At 36.1% G+C, this 17,831-nt stretch overlaps 1 protein-coding gene across 2 annotated transcripts; it reads right to left on the bottom strand.

The window, feature by feature from the left end:
• Positions 1-319: 319 nt before the first annotated feature.
• On the bottom strand, positions 320-9,595 carry LOC132609095 (DEAD-box ATP-dependent RNA helicase 18-like). 2 transcript variants are annotated; one of them, XM_060322935.1, is made up of 11 exons: positions 9,188-9,593; positions 6,761-6,997; positions 4,022-4,282; positions 3,843-3,922; positions 3,621-3,726; positions 3,395-3,508; positions 2,544-2,642; positions 2,338-2,427; positions 1,377-1,483; positions 1,158-1,301; positions 320-961 (listed from the first exon to the last, which is right to left on the bottom strand). In XM_060322935.1, exons 1-11 carry the CDS (start codon positions 9,425-9,427, stop codon positions 676-678), a joined length of 1,764 nt encoding a protein of 587 aa, XP_060178918.1. In that variant the 5' UTR covers positions 9,428-9,593; the 3' UTR covers positions 320-675. The 2 variants fall into 2 exon arrangements, with proteins under 2 accessions (XP_060178918.1, XP_060178919.1); XM_060322936.1 differs by lacking the exon at positions 2,544-2,642 and having other exon boundaries at positions 9,188-9,595.
• Positions 9,596-17,831: the final 8,236 nt, after the last annotated feature.

The raw sequence follows: 17,831 nt of genomic DNA, 5'->3' as shown, positions 1-17,831 counted from the left end.
GTTCGCCGCCGGAAATGTTGTTCTCTGCCGGAAAATGCTGTTCACTGGCCGGAATCACTGTTCACGGACCTGTGCAGAAACTGCCCGGAAACCTACTGGTGGAGGGTTTCCGGTTGCAGGGTAGAAGAGAGAGGAAAAGAGGGGAAAAAAAGGAGAAGGAAAGAGGAGAGAGAGAGAGAGAGAGAGAGAGAGAGAGAGTTGGCCGGCCGGTGGTCATCGTCACCGGTGACCGCTTGGGGTGGCTGGTTTGGGGGTGGGTGGGGTAGGGGTTGGGGGAGGGGGGGAGGAGGAGAAACTTACCGTTGTTGAGGAGAGGAGAGAGAAGAGAGAGGAGAGAGAAGATAATAAATATTTTTTCAGTAATAGTGATACTGTCACCAATAGTTAGAATAAAAAAATAAAAAATAAAAAAGGGGGAAAAATGATAAATAAAATCACAAGAAAAGGTCAGATAGAACAAAATTTGGTCACTCTATCCATGGATCTGCAATCCAATGCATGGTAGCATCATAGGTAACTGATGAATGATTTTGCTTGTTATCCAAAATTGCTTGATCAACTTCGGCTTCTGGGCGATCCCGACATACTTATCTTTCTTAGCTAGGTAACTGATATAACATCTCCAACCACCACATATGAATGTATTTCACTGACAGAATTTGCGCGTCGGTGTAATCATGTGTCAGGAAGCAAGTCTTCAGTCCCAGTCAATTTTGCAAACTCGTTCTCATTGATAGCTCCCTTTTTTAGCTTTTTCAATAGGCGGTACTCCCTTGTAATCTCATCTTCATCTTCAACGAACTGCGTAGCACGTCTCTGTTTGGCAGTTTTCTTTCTCATGGCAGTTGCTGTAGAATTTGCTTCTTTTTTAGGTCTCTGTCTCTTCTGTTCTTGTTGTTGTGCCATTGCAGCTTTTTTCGCTTGCAAATTCTTCTTTCTTTGCTTCTCCCTGGACTTGTCCCTGAGTGGAAAAGGTAACAGCTAAATATCAGAGGCCAAGGCTCCACAACAGATCTAACATTTAGTGACCAGTACTTGAAGTCACACATTGAAACTGTTCTGAAAAAATTATAATGATAATGACGAGACGCTTGAAACTGCCTAAACTCTGTGATTCGAACTTGATTGTTTGCAGGCTGAATAATGAAAAAACTTACTTATACTTGATCTCCTCCAGGTTGATATCTTCAACTGGAGTAAATCCCTTCAGAGAAAGAGAATGATGCTTCACATCAGGCACTGCAGGAAGCTGCAAAAGACCATATCCCATGCCCAACTTCCCAATCTCAAGCTCCTTCCACCTGTAAATAGAGGACTAAGCTTCAGACATGCAAATATAATTACAATTTTCATATAGCATCACGGTCTTAACTTACCTCAAAATGTAAGAGCAGTTATGCTCTTTATATGCACGGATGTATGACACAAAGGCTCTGAGTCCTTTCTCCAATACATCACGATCTTTCTTTGCTGCTGACCGTATCTAGAAGAAAGAACATCAGTAACAAACAGAATTCATTAGTCAACTGCAGCCTCTCCAACCTTTTCGAGTACCGAGGACAATTTTTTTGGAAACTACCCAATTCTGGATCTTATTCTGTTAACTCATACTACAAGTTTTTAACTGACGATCCTTAGAGTACTAACTCATGGCCTTGGAGGAACATAAGAAGATCAAAGTCAACACTGAAAGTGGCTGCTTTGTGTGGCTAGTTACAAGAAAAGCATGCTTGACACGAGACAACCATCAGAAAAGAGGCTTTCAGCTCTGTAACATTTGTCATCTTTGTGAAACAAATTCAAAAACCATCAACCATTTGTATTTGCACTGCCCTACTGTTTCACAAGTTTGGAATTATTTCTGAATAGGCTGGGATTACAATGGACACGCCTAAAGATACAATTGATTTGATAAGAAGCCGGTATAGAAAGGACTTGTCAAAAGAACAACAAAAATGGTGGAGAACTATCACAGCTACTATGTGGTGGACTATTTGGAAAGAGAGAAATGCAAGATGCTTTGAAGATACGACTAGCTCTATACAGAAGATAAAAAACAAAATAACTCTTAACACTTTTTTTTTAATTTTTGGTGTAAAGAGGGTTTTGTTAATGATGCAGAATCTGTGATAGACACACTTCAATCCATGCTAATTTGATGTGAAGCTGGATCTTTTTGTAATTATTCAAGCACAATTCATGCTGCACTTATAATACGTACCCTTTTCTCAATAATAATAATAATAAGCAACTAAACAAACTAGAGGAACGAAAGCATTTCCACTACAAAGCAAGGGGGGAGAGAAATATGGCACAATGGCGTAGTTTAATTCTTACTTCATCGATAATAGCAGGAGCCTCAGAGGCACATTCCCCCTCTTCTAAGAAAACGTTTTTTATACGCAAGAACTCCACATAGGCTTCCTCCTAAAAAGACCAAGAGAGATCATAGTTAATAAGTAGGTCGGGAGTAACCCTTGGTAGACAATATATCCAAACAGCTTCCAAAAAATTTGATACACTACAGAGGTGCAAGACCTGACCTTTGGTAATAGAAAAATAACTGCACCTCCTTGTCGGCCCAGCCTAGCTGTTCGGCCTACTCTATGTATAAACATTTTATCATCCTGAGGAGGGTCGTACTGTACAAGAAACAAATAAAAGAATAGTACATCCATCTAAGTTCCAGCTGCTTATTATCATACTCATAATTACATGCACGACTGAGTATAGAACTATATTTTATTACGAGAGTGGTGGTTCATATTTCTACCACAAACGTCATTTGTACACTTGTTCATGAAGAAATTAGTGGCTGTGGTGTGGCTAGCTGGGTGTGCACAAAAGCCTAAGCATTGACAGGTGGCATTTGTTTCAAAAACAGGTGAAAAATATTTCCTCAATTATTTTCAGATTTTGCAAAAACTGAAAAACTGAAAAACTTCTCTGGTGTTTGACCAAATCAAATTTTCAGAATAATTGAAGAAGTTTCTCGAAATGATTTTTCAACACTTCTTGAAAACAAATGCCAACTAGATCGTTCCTATACATAATGCCCTCTGTATGAAAATATTCTTTAAATACTGTAGTGTGACTCATATATAAACCAGGTACATTTTCTTATGATCATATCATGCTATTGAATAGGGGAGGGCAACAGTCAATAATGTGTAATACTAAATTGACTGCTGTAGGAGTTGTTAATTCTGCTGCACACATTCTCAGTTCTTTAAGTTCAGGTGGTAAAGGAGTTATGTAAAGCAGAGTGATGAACATGCTATAGTAACATAGCAATAAGCCCTCCCCATCCACCATCCCCCCTCAAAAGAAACCAACCAAAAAAGGAAAAAAGGAACTGAGCTCACCAAAACTAATCTGCCTAATAAGAAAGTACCTGTATTATATAATCAACACCTGCAATATCAAGTCCACGTGCTGCTACATCTGTGCATAAAAGGATACCCCTCGAAAGAGATGTAAATGATGCTAGTGCTTTTTCCCTTGCACTCTACAAAAGTTTTAAGACGGTAAATTTATTCAGCTACTAGAGCACCTTCATAAAATAATAGACCTTTTAATTTCATAAAATAATAGGCCTTTCTGATTATCAACAAAGGTACCTGCTTCATCTTTCCATGAAGAGAGATCAATGAAAAACTTTTCAGACAAGAGAGACGTGGAAGAACAGTTCCCCAATAATCAACACAAGCACAAGTCATGAAATAGCTGCAAAAGTAAAAATATCAAATACCGAAACCAAAGTGATCTCGTACCAGTGATGCAGGTGTATATATTACATATATATAATTTTACAATGCAAGATTCCAGGAAAGCTAACTCACACTATAGTTTTTTTTGACTTGTTCTTCGTTAGGAGGTGTACAAGCTGTGATGATTTCTTGTCGGCTTCACATACAAGATACTGCAAAATTGAAGAGATACTAGAATATGGAAGTATGCACCTTGACATATATATTCTTAGTTTGGAACAAACGGACAATCTGAAACACTGGAAGTATACCTCAATATGAAGGCCGGAAGGTGTTTTAGATGAGGTCGAATTCGTAGACGATGTAGAACCACTCAGCTGTTTTGCTTCTGCCCGAACTTCAACCCTGACAGGATTTCTCAATCCTGCCTTTGATAGTTCTTCAACTGCCTCAGTTTGAGTAGCAGAGAAAAGACCCGTTCTACGAACCTTAGGTAAACGAGTAATAATTGAATTTAGCTGCTTCTCGAATCCCATGCCTAATAGCCTATCAGCCTCATCTAATATCAGGATCTGTACCAATGACATGGTTGTTGGTGAGTGGCTAATTAGGATATATATCACTACGCTACCAAATCCCAAACACCACGGACAAAAGAAAGATTGGGTAAAGTGGGAGGGCTCAACGCCCAGTGTTCCATTTATTTACAGCCAACAGACTGCATGTAAGAACATGTAGGAAATCAGAGACTAGAAAAAAAATTAAAAATATAGGAAATCAGAGACCCCTTAGGTGTGATCATAGGCAATCATGAAGGTCAGCCTTGAGTACGAACGTATGATCTACAATGGAGATAAAACTTAGTAACTCCTTTGGTAAGGCTGAACTTAGCATTACTCCAGTGCACAAGTGGAAGCTTTACATATATTTAGCACAAAAGTATGTGCCTAAATTGTTTTAACACACTGCGTATGACACTTTATTTTCTTTTTTAAAGTACAGAAATCCTTTCACCTTAGTCTCAGTTTCTCATCTGCTATATGCTGATGACACCCTTATATTTTGTGAGCTGATTGTCAGCAGGTTTCCAATCTCAACACCACCCTCATGATCTTTGAGGCCATTTCTGGACTTCATATCAATATGCTTAAGAGCACTATATATCCAGTGAACGAAGTGGCCAACCTAGAAGTTCTTGCTGACATTCTTAGCTGCAAAACAGGCTCCTTTCCCACCACCTATTTTGGACTTCCTTTGGGTGCTAAATTCAAATCATCTGGGATATGGAGTGGAGTCATTGAAAGAATGGAGAAAAGACTAGCCACTTGGCAGATGCAATACCTCTCATTGGGAGGTAGGCTCACCCTCATTAACAGTGCCCTAGACAGCATTCCCACTTACTGTATGTCACTCTTCCCTATGCCAAGCTCAGTACTAAAGCAAATTGACAGGCTCAGAAGGAAATTCCTATAGGAGGGTAACAGTGTTACTCACAAATTCTCTTTGGTCAAATGGCAATCACTTATTCAACCCAAATGCCGGGGGGGGGGGGGGGGGGGGGGGGGGAGCTGGGAATCAGAAATCTTAAGCTTCATAACAATAGCCTACTCATGAAGTGGCTCTGGAGATATGGTCAAAATGAGGCAGGGTACTGGAAGGAAATCATCAAGGCTAAATATGGTATTCAAGACCACTGGACTGCAAAGAGAAGCAATGAACCTCATGGTGTTGGAGTATGGAAGCACATCAGTAGTCTCCAAGAGGAATTCTTCCAGAATGTCTCATTCAAGGCTGGAAATGGGCTCAAGATCAGATTTTGGCAGGACAAATGGCTTGGGGACACTTTAGTAAAAGACTCATTTCCTTCACTCTTTCTGATAGCTTCTTACAAAGAAGCAACATTAGCTCAATATAGAGACAGACTGTTGGACACCAATTTTTAGAAGAAACTTACACGATCGGGAAGTTGATGATTTTCTTTCTCTCCTAGAAAGATTGGGACAAAGTACTTTGGTGGTAGAATCTCAAGATAGAATCCTCTGGGGCAATTCCAAGGAAAACATTTTCACTGTGAAGGAATGTTACAACTACCGGAGTTCTCAAAATAGCCTTTTAGAGGTTTGGCCTTGGAAACTTGTATGGAGAACCAGACAGCCTCTCAGAGTTACTTGCTTCACTTGGACTGCACTGAAGGAAGTATGCCTAACACAAGACAATCTCAGAAGGAGAGGTGTAATCGTCGTCAACATGTGTGCCATGTGCAAGCAGACCAATGAAATTGTCAACCACCTATTTTTGCACTGCCTTGCAGCAGCTAGCCTTTGGTATTTCTTCTATTCTATGCTTGGACTCCAATGGGTAATGCCCTTCAACATCAAAGATGCCTATGCTAGCTGGATACTTTGGAGAGTTCACAAATCCATCAAAAGGACCTGGAGAATGATCCCAGCAGTAATTTTTTGGACCCTATGGAAGGAGAGAAACAATAGATGCTTTGATGGAATCTCAACTCCTATATGCACTCTAAAGTCTAGGTGTTTAGTTAGTCTTTTCAGTTGGCACTTTTTTGCCCCTGTAAACAGTGTGGATAACTTTCTGGATTTTGTTAGTTCCTTGTCTCTACTACAGTAGAGATGCAGAGATTTCTTTAGACTGTTTTACAGGTTTTTGCTAAGTCTGCTGCATGTTTTGTTTGAAGCAGCTTGTTGCCCATCTGTAACCTTGCATCTTCTTGAAGCTTTTCTAATGACATTTTATTACTTTACCAAAAAAAATAATAACAAAAACACAAATTATCATCTTTCAAGTAAAAAGAACAAGTAAAAAGAACTGACACTTTTAAAATCCCAAGCAAACTATATCTTTAAAAGTAAACAAATGGTTAGCAGCTAAAAAGATACTGCAGCACTCGAGCAAAAGAATTGATACCCCTAAATTCCCAAGCAAACTTTATCTTTAAAAGTTAAAAAATAGGTAACAGCTTAAAAATCACTTTAGAACTAGACACAGCTTTTTGTTTTTCACTGAAAGAGGCAGGTGAACGTAGAAACCTCAAGATCCCGAAAGTCCAGTATATCCATGCGCTCCATTATGTCATATAGCCTTCCAGGTGTCCCAATCAACAAATTTGCTCCTTCCTCCTCTATCTTTCTGATATCTGCCTTTACTTCTAGTCCCCCAACAAGAAGCATAGGCCTAACATTTGCTAATGTTGAAACGAATGGTTGAGCAACATGAAATATTTGTGACGACAACTCCCTGGTGGGTGATATAATTATACCCATTACCTGCAAAGGCACCAAAGAGGCAGCTAAACACAAGAAGAGGAAAAAATAGAATTAAAGGAAATAAACAGAAAGGAATAACAAAAGCATATCACAAGGATCTCCGTTGGCAGTCAAGTGGGTCTATTTGGATAGAACATCATGCCATAAGCATGAAAAATTCGTTTTTATAAAGTATAACATGTGCGGCATAGATTATTCTATGTCTTTTTTTTTTTTTTGGTGGTGGGAGGGGGGGGGGGGGGGGGGGGGATAGAGAATCTATAGTTGAAGCAACACAGGATAAAAGTATCAGAGAGCAACCTCCAACTACACTAATCTTATAGCACCACCCAACTGGAAACTACTGCTGAATCAAGTTCAAGCTGGTACACCCAAGATCCCTTAAGTCTGAAATATTCCAAGAAAGAAACACCCTAAATGAACCAACTGCAATGACCAAGTGACTCATTTTTCACAAAGTCAATCAGCATAGAGTCCACGTCCCCAAACAAATGAAGTGGATAACAGCGCCATTGTCGTGCAGCTCTTCATTCCCACAAGAATATGTATTTGTATAAGTAACTCATTATGTAGTCAAATTTGAAAGGCTAGAGCGTGGGTCGGTGTCAGATACGGGGGGCGCAGAGAGAATGCTTCCGGTCACTCTCCCAGAGAGAGAGATCGCTATTGTACAAGGAAGCTATATACACATTTTCGAATTGAAGCATGCAGCGAGGAATCGAAGGGATGAGACCTGATTTATCTGTCCTCTTGAACTAATATGAAACTTGACATGGTACAACTGAGCTCAACTAATAGTTAACATTCTAGTTCTTCAGCATCTCAATTATATTCAGCTCGTATGCCTCCAATTCGGAATACTAAATTCCGCTGTTCTTTATGAACTATATCAGCTTTAGTTCCGTTCTCTGTATGTAATAAATATGTTACAGCAAACCCTTTCGACTGAACCCAAAATTTGCCTACCTAACAAATCTAAACTCTAGTGCAGCACTAATGCTTGTATACTTTGCATAAAAAGATCCTAAACAGGTCTTTGTAAAGAGCCCAAAACAAAACAGAAAAATAGAAGCAAAACAAAAAACCAACTTGAATTTTCAAAAGCCATCAAAGTTCACCCACAACTGCTCTAAATGTTTGCATATATTAATTTAATGATACCGAGAATAAGCATAGTTATACATTAAGACTTAATGGTCAAAAACACACCTGAAGTATCACATTTTCGCGAGTTTCACACCCCAACTATTAATTGTTCTCTTTTCCTACCTGAACTATCACCATCTATGTATTAAAAGTAAAACATACCTCGAAGCTAATTAGGCCAACTATCAGCATCTACTCAACTAGGTGTATTTTAATACATAGATGTTGATAGTTTAGGTAGGAAAAGGGAACGATAAATGAGGTGTGAAACTCGCGGAAAAGTAATACTCCCTCTGTCCCAAAAAGATTGTCTTAGTTACTATTTGGACAGTCAAAGGATATTCTTTAACCATAAATTTTTCAACCACTTTGTAAACATTTTGAATTGCTAACTATTTTGACTTATACTTTTTATGTAGTTTCTAAATACGTAATTTTTATTTAAAAAAAAAAAAAAGATTTTATGTCCGAATTCGTACCAAACATTAGTTAGTAATCCGAATCAAGACAATCTTTTTGGAATGGAGGGAGTAGTTCAGGTGTGTTTTTGACCGTTAATTCTTTTTTTTTTTTGGCAATTAAATAACTATTATTTAATTAGTGTATTGTCATTGCTCCTTTACTTCTGCTATTTCCTTTTCCGGCCTGCTTTGAAATGCTTTTCCTTGCACTGAGGGTCTATCATAAACAACTACTTTACCTCTCAAGGAAGGGGGTAAGGTCTAGTGGCGGAGTCAAGATTTTTACAAAGGGGGTTCAAAAATATAAAAAATATATATACGAAGAAGCCAAGGGGGTTGAACATCTACTATATATACATAAAAAAGAATTTCTAACTTTGTATATACAATGTAAGTTTTCAGCAAAGGGGGTTCATCCCCGCCCCTGGTAACGTCGGCGTACACAATACCCTCACCAGACCCCACTGGTGGGATTACAGTGGGCATGTTGTTGTTGCATCAAAGTCCACCCACAATGGTTGCACTTATCAATTCATTGATACTGAATATAAGCACAATTATATAAAGAGGGAAGCGTTATTACCTTGTGAGGTTTAGGATTAGAAGAGCGACGAAGGATCTCAACGAGAGGCAAGACGAATGCTAGGGTTTTACCAGACCCAGTGGCGGCGTCGACAGTCACATCCTTGTAGCTGCACAGTAAAGGTATAGTGGCGGCCTGAACAGGTGTACAGTACTCGAAGCCCGAATTGGTTAAGGCTTCCAAAACAGGAGCAGAGAGTGGTGGTTCCAGGTCCGAGAAACGACTACTCGTTAACGCCATGCCCAAGCAGCTGCAGCAGTAGTTACAGCAGTTTGTCCAATGGGGGGCTCCCGGTCTGGGATGAAAGAAAGCGCAGGATATTAGTTAACAGGGGATTTTACAAAAATGAATAGATTGTATTATGACCCTCCTCACGTGACCATTTGTAATTTTGTATACATGAGATTGTGTTATACTAGTGAAATTGTTCGTGCTTCGCTTCGCGCGATGATAAAAATATTAGCAAACTCATATTTTAATTACATGCCTTGTACAAATAAAAATATATAAAAACTTATATTGTCACATATATTTAACACATCCAATTACAATCTTCTTTGTTAAAATGATTGCCAATAATGGTGGATAAGTATGGTAAACATTTGGCTCCTTTCTTTAGGACTGGCAGATTATATTCTCAGGGGAAAAAGTTTGAGATTGAGCAGAAATCTCATCTGGGTTTGAAGGGTAAGAATTGGAACATCAAAGAAAGATATATTTAAAAATTGACAATAAATAGAAACAATCTAATAATCAGAAATTTCACCCGATTTTGGCAAATTCTTCTACATGTCCTGCAAAATTGAATTTCTAATTAGAATGATGTTGCAATGTAAGTCAATAAATCAAAAAAATTCTGCAAATACAAAGCAAAAGTTAAACCCACCTAATCAACGAAAATAGCTGCATATTGATCTATACACATTATATAGTATGATCCATGTGAAAATGATTTCAATTTTTAAAATATCAGTGCTAATGAAAATGAAACAGAAAAAGTATTAAAACAGGAAATTAAATAAGCAACAAAATACATACCTTTCAAAGTTATCTCCCCGTGACCTTTAAGATGAGAGCATTATTGTATGTTTGTAAATATGAAATATTTATTACTTCAGTAACCTGTAAAGACTGTAGAAATTATTTATGCTTCATAAATATGAATTATTAAGAAAGGTTGTAACGGTCCATAAATATGAATTATGACAGGTTGCAACAGTTAACAATCATTCAATATTTTTTTTTTAAATTATTAATTTGTGAATATCACATTAAATTGTTGACCCCAAAAGTAACGAAAATGATAAATATTATTGTTGGTCAAAGAAAGGTGCTACATCACTTTGGCTATATTTGCTAGACAAACAATTAGAAAACCTAAATAAATAAAGCAATTTGGACATAATTAAAGCTACTACATGCATATGAAAGAAAACTTCTTTTGATTTCTCAAGTGTGAAATTAACTTGTGGAACAAAATACAATTTAAGATTTTCTTCAAACGAATATTTTAATTTTTGCACCACAAGACCACTCTTCTATTTAAAATCATAACCTCAAAACCTCTTTCAGCAAAACGTTCAAATCAATTCTTTATCAATAACAAATATAATTATAGTAATTAAATTCATCTACACCAATCAAAAGAATGCCCTGTTGTGCGACTTGCTTTCAATTTCACAGTAAAAAGATAAACATATCACCACTACTTATTAAGAGCCCGTTTGGATTGGCTTATAAGTTGGCTTATAAGCTGTTTTCAGCTTTTTTGAGTGTTTGGCTGGCCAGCTTAAAGTCATTTTATGCTTAAAATAAGCTCAAAAAAATAATTGGACTCATTTGACTTAGTTTATCTAAAGCAGCTTATAAGCTGAAAACAGCTTATAAGCCAAAAAAAATAAGTTGGACTACCCCAACTTATTTTTTTCAGCTTATAAGCTGCAAACAGCTTTAAGCTGTAAGCCAATCCAAACGGGCTCTAAGAAGTTAGATTTGACGCGATTTTCAAATCATCAAATTTCTTAAGCAGCTTCTAACTTTACATGATTTTAAATCCCTAAACATATTTAATTGGAAAAAAATTATGAATTGTAAGAAATTTTAGCAAATAAGAGTAGGAAAATATTAAAGAATTCAGAGTGAATATATATAACTACCTTAAAAGAAATGCATTCATCATTGAAGTATACCACAGAGTGTGTCACGCTGATCAATACAAATGACATAGAACATATTACCAAAAATTACCAAATAATACTGAGTACGAATAAGTTATGGGACTCAAAAGTATAAATTATCGACAAATACGTTGGCATACCTTTCTCCCATAAAAAAAGGCAAGTGATTTAGAATATGCCTGAAAGATGATACATACAAATACATTTAACCAACATAGAATATTCACCAACACATAAATATCACAAGGGAAATTGTAACTATATATACAAAGTAACAAAGTAATGGACCTCGGTGGAGTTGAATTGAACTTTGAAAGCTAAAACAGATGGATCATATGAGGTACAAAAAAAATTACAAAATCTTAATGATTTAATTACTCTCTTATTCCCTCTGTCATCTCTATTTTTCTCCTTTAACAGATATAGTATATACCAAACTCACAATTACAACCCAAATATGTAGTATATCATAAGGTAAAGATACAAAGAATTAAAAAAAATTAAAACAAAAATCTTACTGGAAGTTAAATAACAACAACAACAATTATTATTATTATTATTATTTGTTGTTGTTATATTAGTATTATTATTAAAAAAATTCTTTGCTCACCTGTTACCTCTTCATGGCTTCATCTGGAAAACCACCTTATTATCAGCCTGGAGGATAATTTGCTTCTGAAAATGATACCTTTGTTAAAAAGGACGAAAACACTACTTATATGACATTAACAATAACGGTGGTGTAGCAAAACATGCAAGGCCATAATAAAGACTGGAGTAATAAATGTTGAAATTTACATTTTTCATCGTAAGGAATATGAAAGAGTGAAATAGTAATTATTGAGCCATTTATACCTATATTCTTACATCTTACAACATAATCAATGGGAAAATAAGGGGAAAATACCAAAAAAAGGAGAAAAAAGATAAATAAGAATGGTGGTCATAGAGAGGTGTCACATTACCTTGTCTATGCCTAACTTTATATTATATATAGATTTTATAGAATGTCATTTAATCAATTCAAGAAAGAGTTGTAGTAAGTAGTACCTATGCTAATGTTCTGGTCTTGGCAAGAAAATTGTCAGACCGATTTGGCCAGGAGAATTATTCACTTTTTTCCAGAATTATTTTACTTTTTTCAAAAATTAGTATTTGATCATAAAAATTCCAAATATAATTTGAAGTTGTATTTGAAAAAACAACCAACACCTTGTATTTCACTTTTTCCATTTTCTGTTTTGGACCATTACTTTTGTTTTTGTGTTTTCAATTTTAAACTAAAAGTTTTTATTTTTATAAAAAGAACCCTCAAAGTGTTTATTTTTACAACTATTTTTATAGAAGTTTTTCATTACTACAGCTACTTGGTTTAGTTCTTCTTGTTGAGTTTGTCCGGAGTACAAGTGCAAGGTGGTTGATGGGACAGTGTTTACTCACTGGTTATGTTTATTAATTATTTTGGGTGCTTTTGCTAGTTTTTAGATATTGGGGGTATAAATTCTATTTCATGTTTTTTTTAAAAACTACATTTCAACAATCAAATATTATTCGCAAAAACTATGGTCAAACACAACTCCAACTTCAAAAATTTCATCTATGGCCAAACACCTACTAAGAGATTGAAGACAAAAATTACCAAGTGTTTTCAACTATGCTCTTAGCATTAAATAAGTAGTCCTTTTTTAATATTGCTCAATTTTTTTTAAAAAGAAATATAATAAATAGGAGTAGTTTAGTAAACTCCACATTGTATCTATTGATTTCTTAATGGCCTTGATTTTTGCTAAGATGACACTTATTTTGGAATTGAGGGAATATACATCTTAGAGAAAATGATCAAACTGGTCCTTAATGTATAAAGGTTGGACTATTTTGGTCCTTAATATATACTCCCTTTATTTCAATTTGTTTGTCTTATTCTTTTCTTAATCTGTTTCAAAACGAATCTTTTTTTTTACGACACTTTTATTTCAACTTTCCACATTGTGTTACGGTTCACTTTTACCCAAGGTATAAAAGCTACTTCATAATTATGGACTCTTTTTTTTATTTACTTCTTTTTAAAGTTGCCACCTAATTTATCAAGGAAATTAGGAACATCAAGTTAAAAGGGTTTATTCAAAAGAGAGAAAAATCCTTTCTAAACTAGAGTTTGAGGTAAGGGTTCAAGTGATTCCTCGGGGAAGGTGTTAGGCACCCCTATATTAAGAATCCGTATAACACGGTGGACCTTCAAATTTCAAAGTGTGATTTGTTATATATTTGTAAAAGAGTTTAAAGTCTTGTATAAAGTCATGGTATATCGTTCGAATTGTTTTGGTAAAAAGCCCTTTTCTTGGAAAAGAGATGAGTTTTTCTTGGAAAATTCATATAAGGTTCAAATGGTCATTTCATTTGGGGCCAAAAACACACCCAAGGTTTCCCTTGAGTAGAGTTCAACTTAATTTGGTGCAAATGTTATGTCATATTTGTTGTCCTTATAAGTTTTGAATTATATTTCCAATATATCCCTTTTGCAAATATGTCATGAAGTTGATACAAGCTTATAAAAATAGCCTTATTTGTAAATCATAAGAGACTATATTTTAAAGGTCAACCATATTCTTGTCTTAATCCCTCTCTTTTATTCAAGTTCAAAAATGGGCTTGGCCCAAAACTATATTTTTTGTTTCTTTTGAAAACCCCCCTTTTTATTTGTAAACTCCTTCAAACTCAACCTTTTGTTTCTTTTAGAATTTTCCAAGTTTAGAAAAAAGGTTTTCATACTTTGACAAGTAATCCATTATTCCATTTTTCTTCAAAAATTCCCAAGTCAAAGAGTTTGGTTCTTTCAATATGTTATAATACTCTACGACTTTCTATTTCTGTTTTTCTTGTAAAAATAGTGAACATCATTTCTTTGTTATTTCGAAGAGAAAAAAAGAGTAGTCGTTTATCTTTTGTTTGGTCTGAATTTAAAACGTGTTTGGGTTCCTACGTTCTAAACGATATTACGAATCATTTGCCTAATTTCCAATAGGTTCCAACCATGTAAGTTTCAATAATTTACAAGTACCTGTTACATAATACAAAATGTAAAGGCAATAAAAATATGCATAATGGACTAGTGTGCTTACCAAGCCTACCAATTAACCATTTTCACCCATAGTTAGGCATCAATGCGGGTTCGACTCAATATAATGTAGCGTTAGGTAGCGGTTGGACATGCATCATTGGCCCAATTGGGCCCGCGTCGCGTGAGTTCATGCAAAGGAGAGGGGGGAAAAGAAAATAAAGGTTAGAGGGCATCTACACTTAATCATTTAGTTAACAAAAACTTTCTTATGAGTATGTCATTTATACACACTAAACGGCCACAAACATATATACTGATTCATGCTTAATCTTACACAAATGCACAAACTGTCCCTTAAGCAAAACATAGCAGGCTCAATGTCAATCACACAAAGGGAAGGGGAAAAACATGGGTTGTAGGCCCATTACTCATATCAATCAACGAACAGAGAAAGGGGAGGAAAAAAAAAGGAATTGGCTCATTAACACATCCATGAATACAATTTACTTTTTATGATATTCACTAGTATACACAATATACAAATTTTTGTATACTAAAATATACACAAAGATATATCCCTGTACACCCGATGTATATCTCACAACATTCGTCCAAGAGGAAAATAAAAGAAGGGATTTTGAACAAATGACTTCAATTATACCATAATTAGACTAATATTCCAAGTATACATAGCACACATACACCTTTATACACTTACTAGGGTCATGATATATGAATCAAATTTTATTCATGTATTGGTAAAAGCATCTGGGAAGCATACAAATGCAAAAGCAAAAGATCATTTTTATACCACTTAGAGATTGTGTATAAATACCATTGTAGCATGCTTATTATTATTTCACACAACCCGATTCCCATATATGCATAATGAGGAACATAAGCACATCTCAGTTGGTGTTTCGACAAGATAAGGAAGACAAAGGGTCGGACTTGTATACCAGGTCAAGTATGTGTGGTTGGCCATTCTTATAGTACACTGAAAGGATTGGGAAATGGGCAGATTCACTGATAAATAGGAACTTTCACACATTCACACACTTGACTTTAAGGGAGAATTTATATCAATCTAGAGTTCAATCATGAAGGATACATGGTAACATATACTTCCCAGTCTAAAACTTGTTTACCTATGACATAGCGCACATACCATGACAATCATAAGAGACACAACAGAGTTCCAATCATGCACAGTGGAATAAAGAGTAGTAAACAGCTACAGAGGGGTAGTTTAACCTGATTTTAGCCTAATTCCAATAACAAATTCACAAAGAAAACATACAAATGTCTTATGGTATTCTCATGACACTCTCAGTATATCAAATTGATCTTAAAATAGTCTGATATCAAACACACCATAGTCTCTAATTAGATGGTATTAAAACTCAACAAATCTTTCCATTTTAACATACAAGGACAATCAAAGAAGATGCCATAACCTTGTGATTCAGACAAGAGGAGCCCTAGCAATCTAGGGTAGGCAGTACTAAGCTGAGCATCACTCAATGCCTTCCTAATCCTCCCTTACTCTTGGGCATCACTCAATGCCTTCACACAAGGTAAGTGACATAGCCTTGCACTTACCAATCAACAAAAAAGGTTTGTCTTCATTAAACTATTCACAACTCATGTCATTAAACCAGTTTAGTTAGCCTATGCAGACACAAGCTATAGTTATCAAAATCTTTCCCTTAAAACATATAGGTCAATTTCTAAACAAGGATGGGGAGGGGATCATACTAAAGGGGACACAAAATCACAGTAATGAAGCTCCTTACAAGACTGCGACAAGTTGTTTACATTTTAGGACAGGAAAATGACAGACCAACTAAGAAAGTAAAGCAATTTTACAGAGACATACTTTGCAGCAATTTTACAGAGATATACTTTGTAGTTCAAGCTTTGAGTTTTGACGAATCATTTGAAAGTAAGCAAGTATTTGCACAATGCATAGGTAGGCAGATAATCAAGGCAATTCTTTAAATCCTTTGTAACGACCTGTCAGGTCGTTATTTCACTTTCAACCTATTTACCCCCGTTGACCCTTCCCCGAGCCTTGCTAGTACTTTTTGACCTACTGGGATGGGTGGTATGGTTCTCGAGATGATCAGGCGAGAAATATGATGACTTTTGTGAGATAGAGCCTTAAAGTGAAAAATATTTGACCAATAGTTGACTTTTGGGTAAACAGACCTTATTCGAAAATCTGTCGATTCTGAGAGGTTCGAATGGTCAATTGTGACTTGGTGGTATGTTCAGTTCGATTCCAAGGCACTTGGGAGCGTTTTCGGTTATTAGTTGAAAAGTTAATTGGCTATTGGGTGCTGCCTCGGTCAAATAGACCTCCGTTGGAAATTCTGAGACCGCGAGTGAGTCCGTAGCGTGTTATTATGTATAGTTACATGTCTATTTTGTATCTGGAAGGTCTCAGGTGATTGTCGTATTTTGACATTGAGATAGTAAAAAACCAGGATTATTCTGGTGTCAGGTGTCCGCTGTAGCGGCACTAGATCCGCCATAGCGGACTCGCTACAGTGAGGTCTTGGTCCACTATAGCGGGTTGGTGACATTTGAGAGGGATCACCACAGCGAAAGGTGATCCTCTGTGGCGGATGCAAGATAGCGAGGGTAGGCCGCTGTGGCAGGCCTGTTGTAGCGGACGTCCCACCGCTGCAGCCAAATGACTTGGACCAAAACCTAATAAATGTTAAGTGAAATCCTTTTATTTCCCATTCCTTCACTTCTTGTTCCTAAGCACTTTTGAGGCGAATTGAGGAGATTCTTGGTTGATTCCTCTTTAGGGTAAGTTCCCTAAGCATGGATTCTTTCTTTTACATTCCTTAAGAATGAATCCATGATAGAAAATTCATAGAACATAAGAAAGAAGATGGGTTTTGATGCCTATTTCATAAAATGAGTTTTAGTCTTTCTAAATGGAATTTGCTTATGGATTTGTCTAATCTAATCATGGAAATTGATGATTTAGTAAATAATAGCTTTGAATCTTCCATTTATGTTGATGAAATTAAAGGTTTAAAAGTTAAGGTTTATACCCAAATTGGGGGTTTTGACTTGATTAACAAAATTGACCCATTCTTGAGTTATTTTAGCAATTGCTTAGTAGGATTGAACTCCTATAACGTTGAATTGCATATTTTACTTTTGAAATACCTATTTTACCATTGTGGGCCTGTTTCCCCCTTTCTCCATAGTTGAATTTTATTTGAAAGATAAGTATAACAATATAGGTGTTGTTCTTCCTTATTTCTAATATAGGCTTTAAGTATTTGGAGGCGCTACAAAAGGGTAAGGCAAATGTGTGATTGTTCGTGGCTCCTACTCAGCTACCAGGTAGGTTATGGCTTACCTTATAGTTAGACTTCGGTTAGTA

This window comes from Lycium barbarum, chromosome 9 (genome assembly GCF_019175385.1).
Source record: "Lycium barbarum isolate Lr01 chromosome 9, ASM1917538v2, whole genome shotgun sequence".
Classification (NCBI taxonomy): Eukaryota; Viridiplantae; Streptophyta; class Magnoliopsida; order Solanales; family Solanaceae; genus Lycium; species Lycium barbarum.
The sequence above is the reverse complement of the archived record's forward strand: the minus strand, read 5'-3'. Positions and strand labels throughout refer to the sequence as shown.

Excerpts from the sequence above, each read along its gene's own strand:
- LOC132609095 (XM_060322935.1), bottom strand. The coding sequence starts at position 9,427 with ATGGCGTTAACGAGTAGTCGTTTCTCGGACCTGGAACCACCACTCTCT. Across the intron at positions 3,923-4,021 it reads CTTCCGGCCTTCATATTGAG|TATCTTGTATGTGAAGCCGA; the intron begins GTATACTTCCAG and ends TCAATTTTGCAG. Across the intron at positions 3,727-3,842 it reads AAGTCAAAAAAAACTATAGT|CTATTTCATGACTTGTGCTT; the intron begins GTGAGTTAGCTT and ends TTACTTTTGCAG.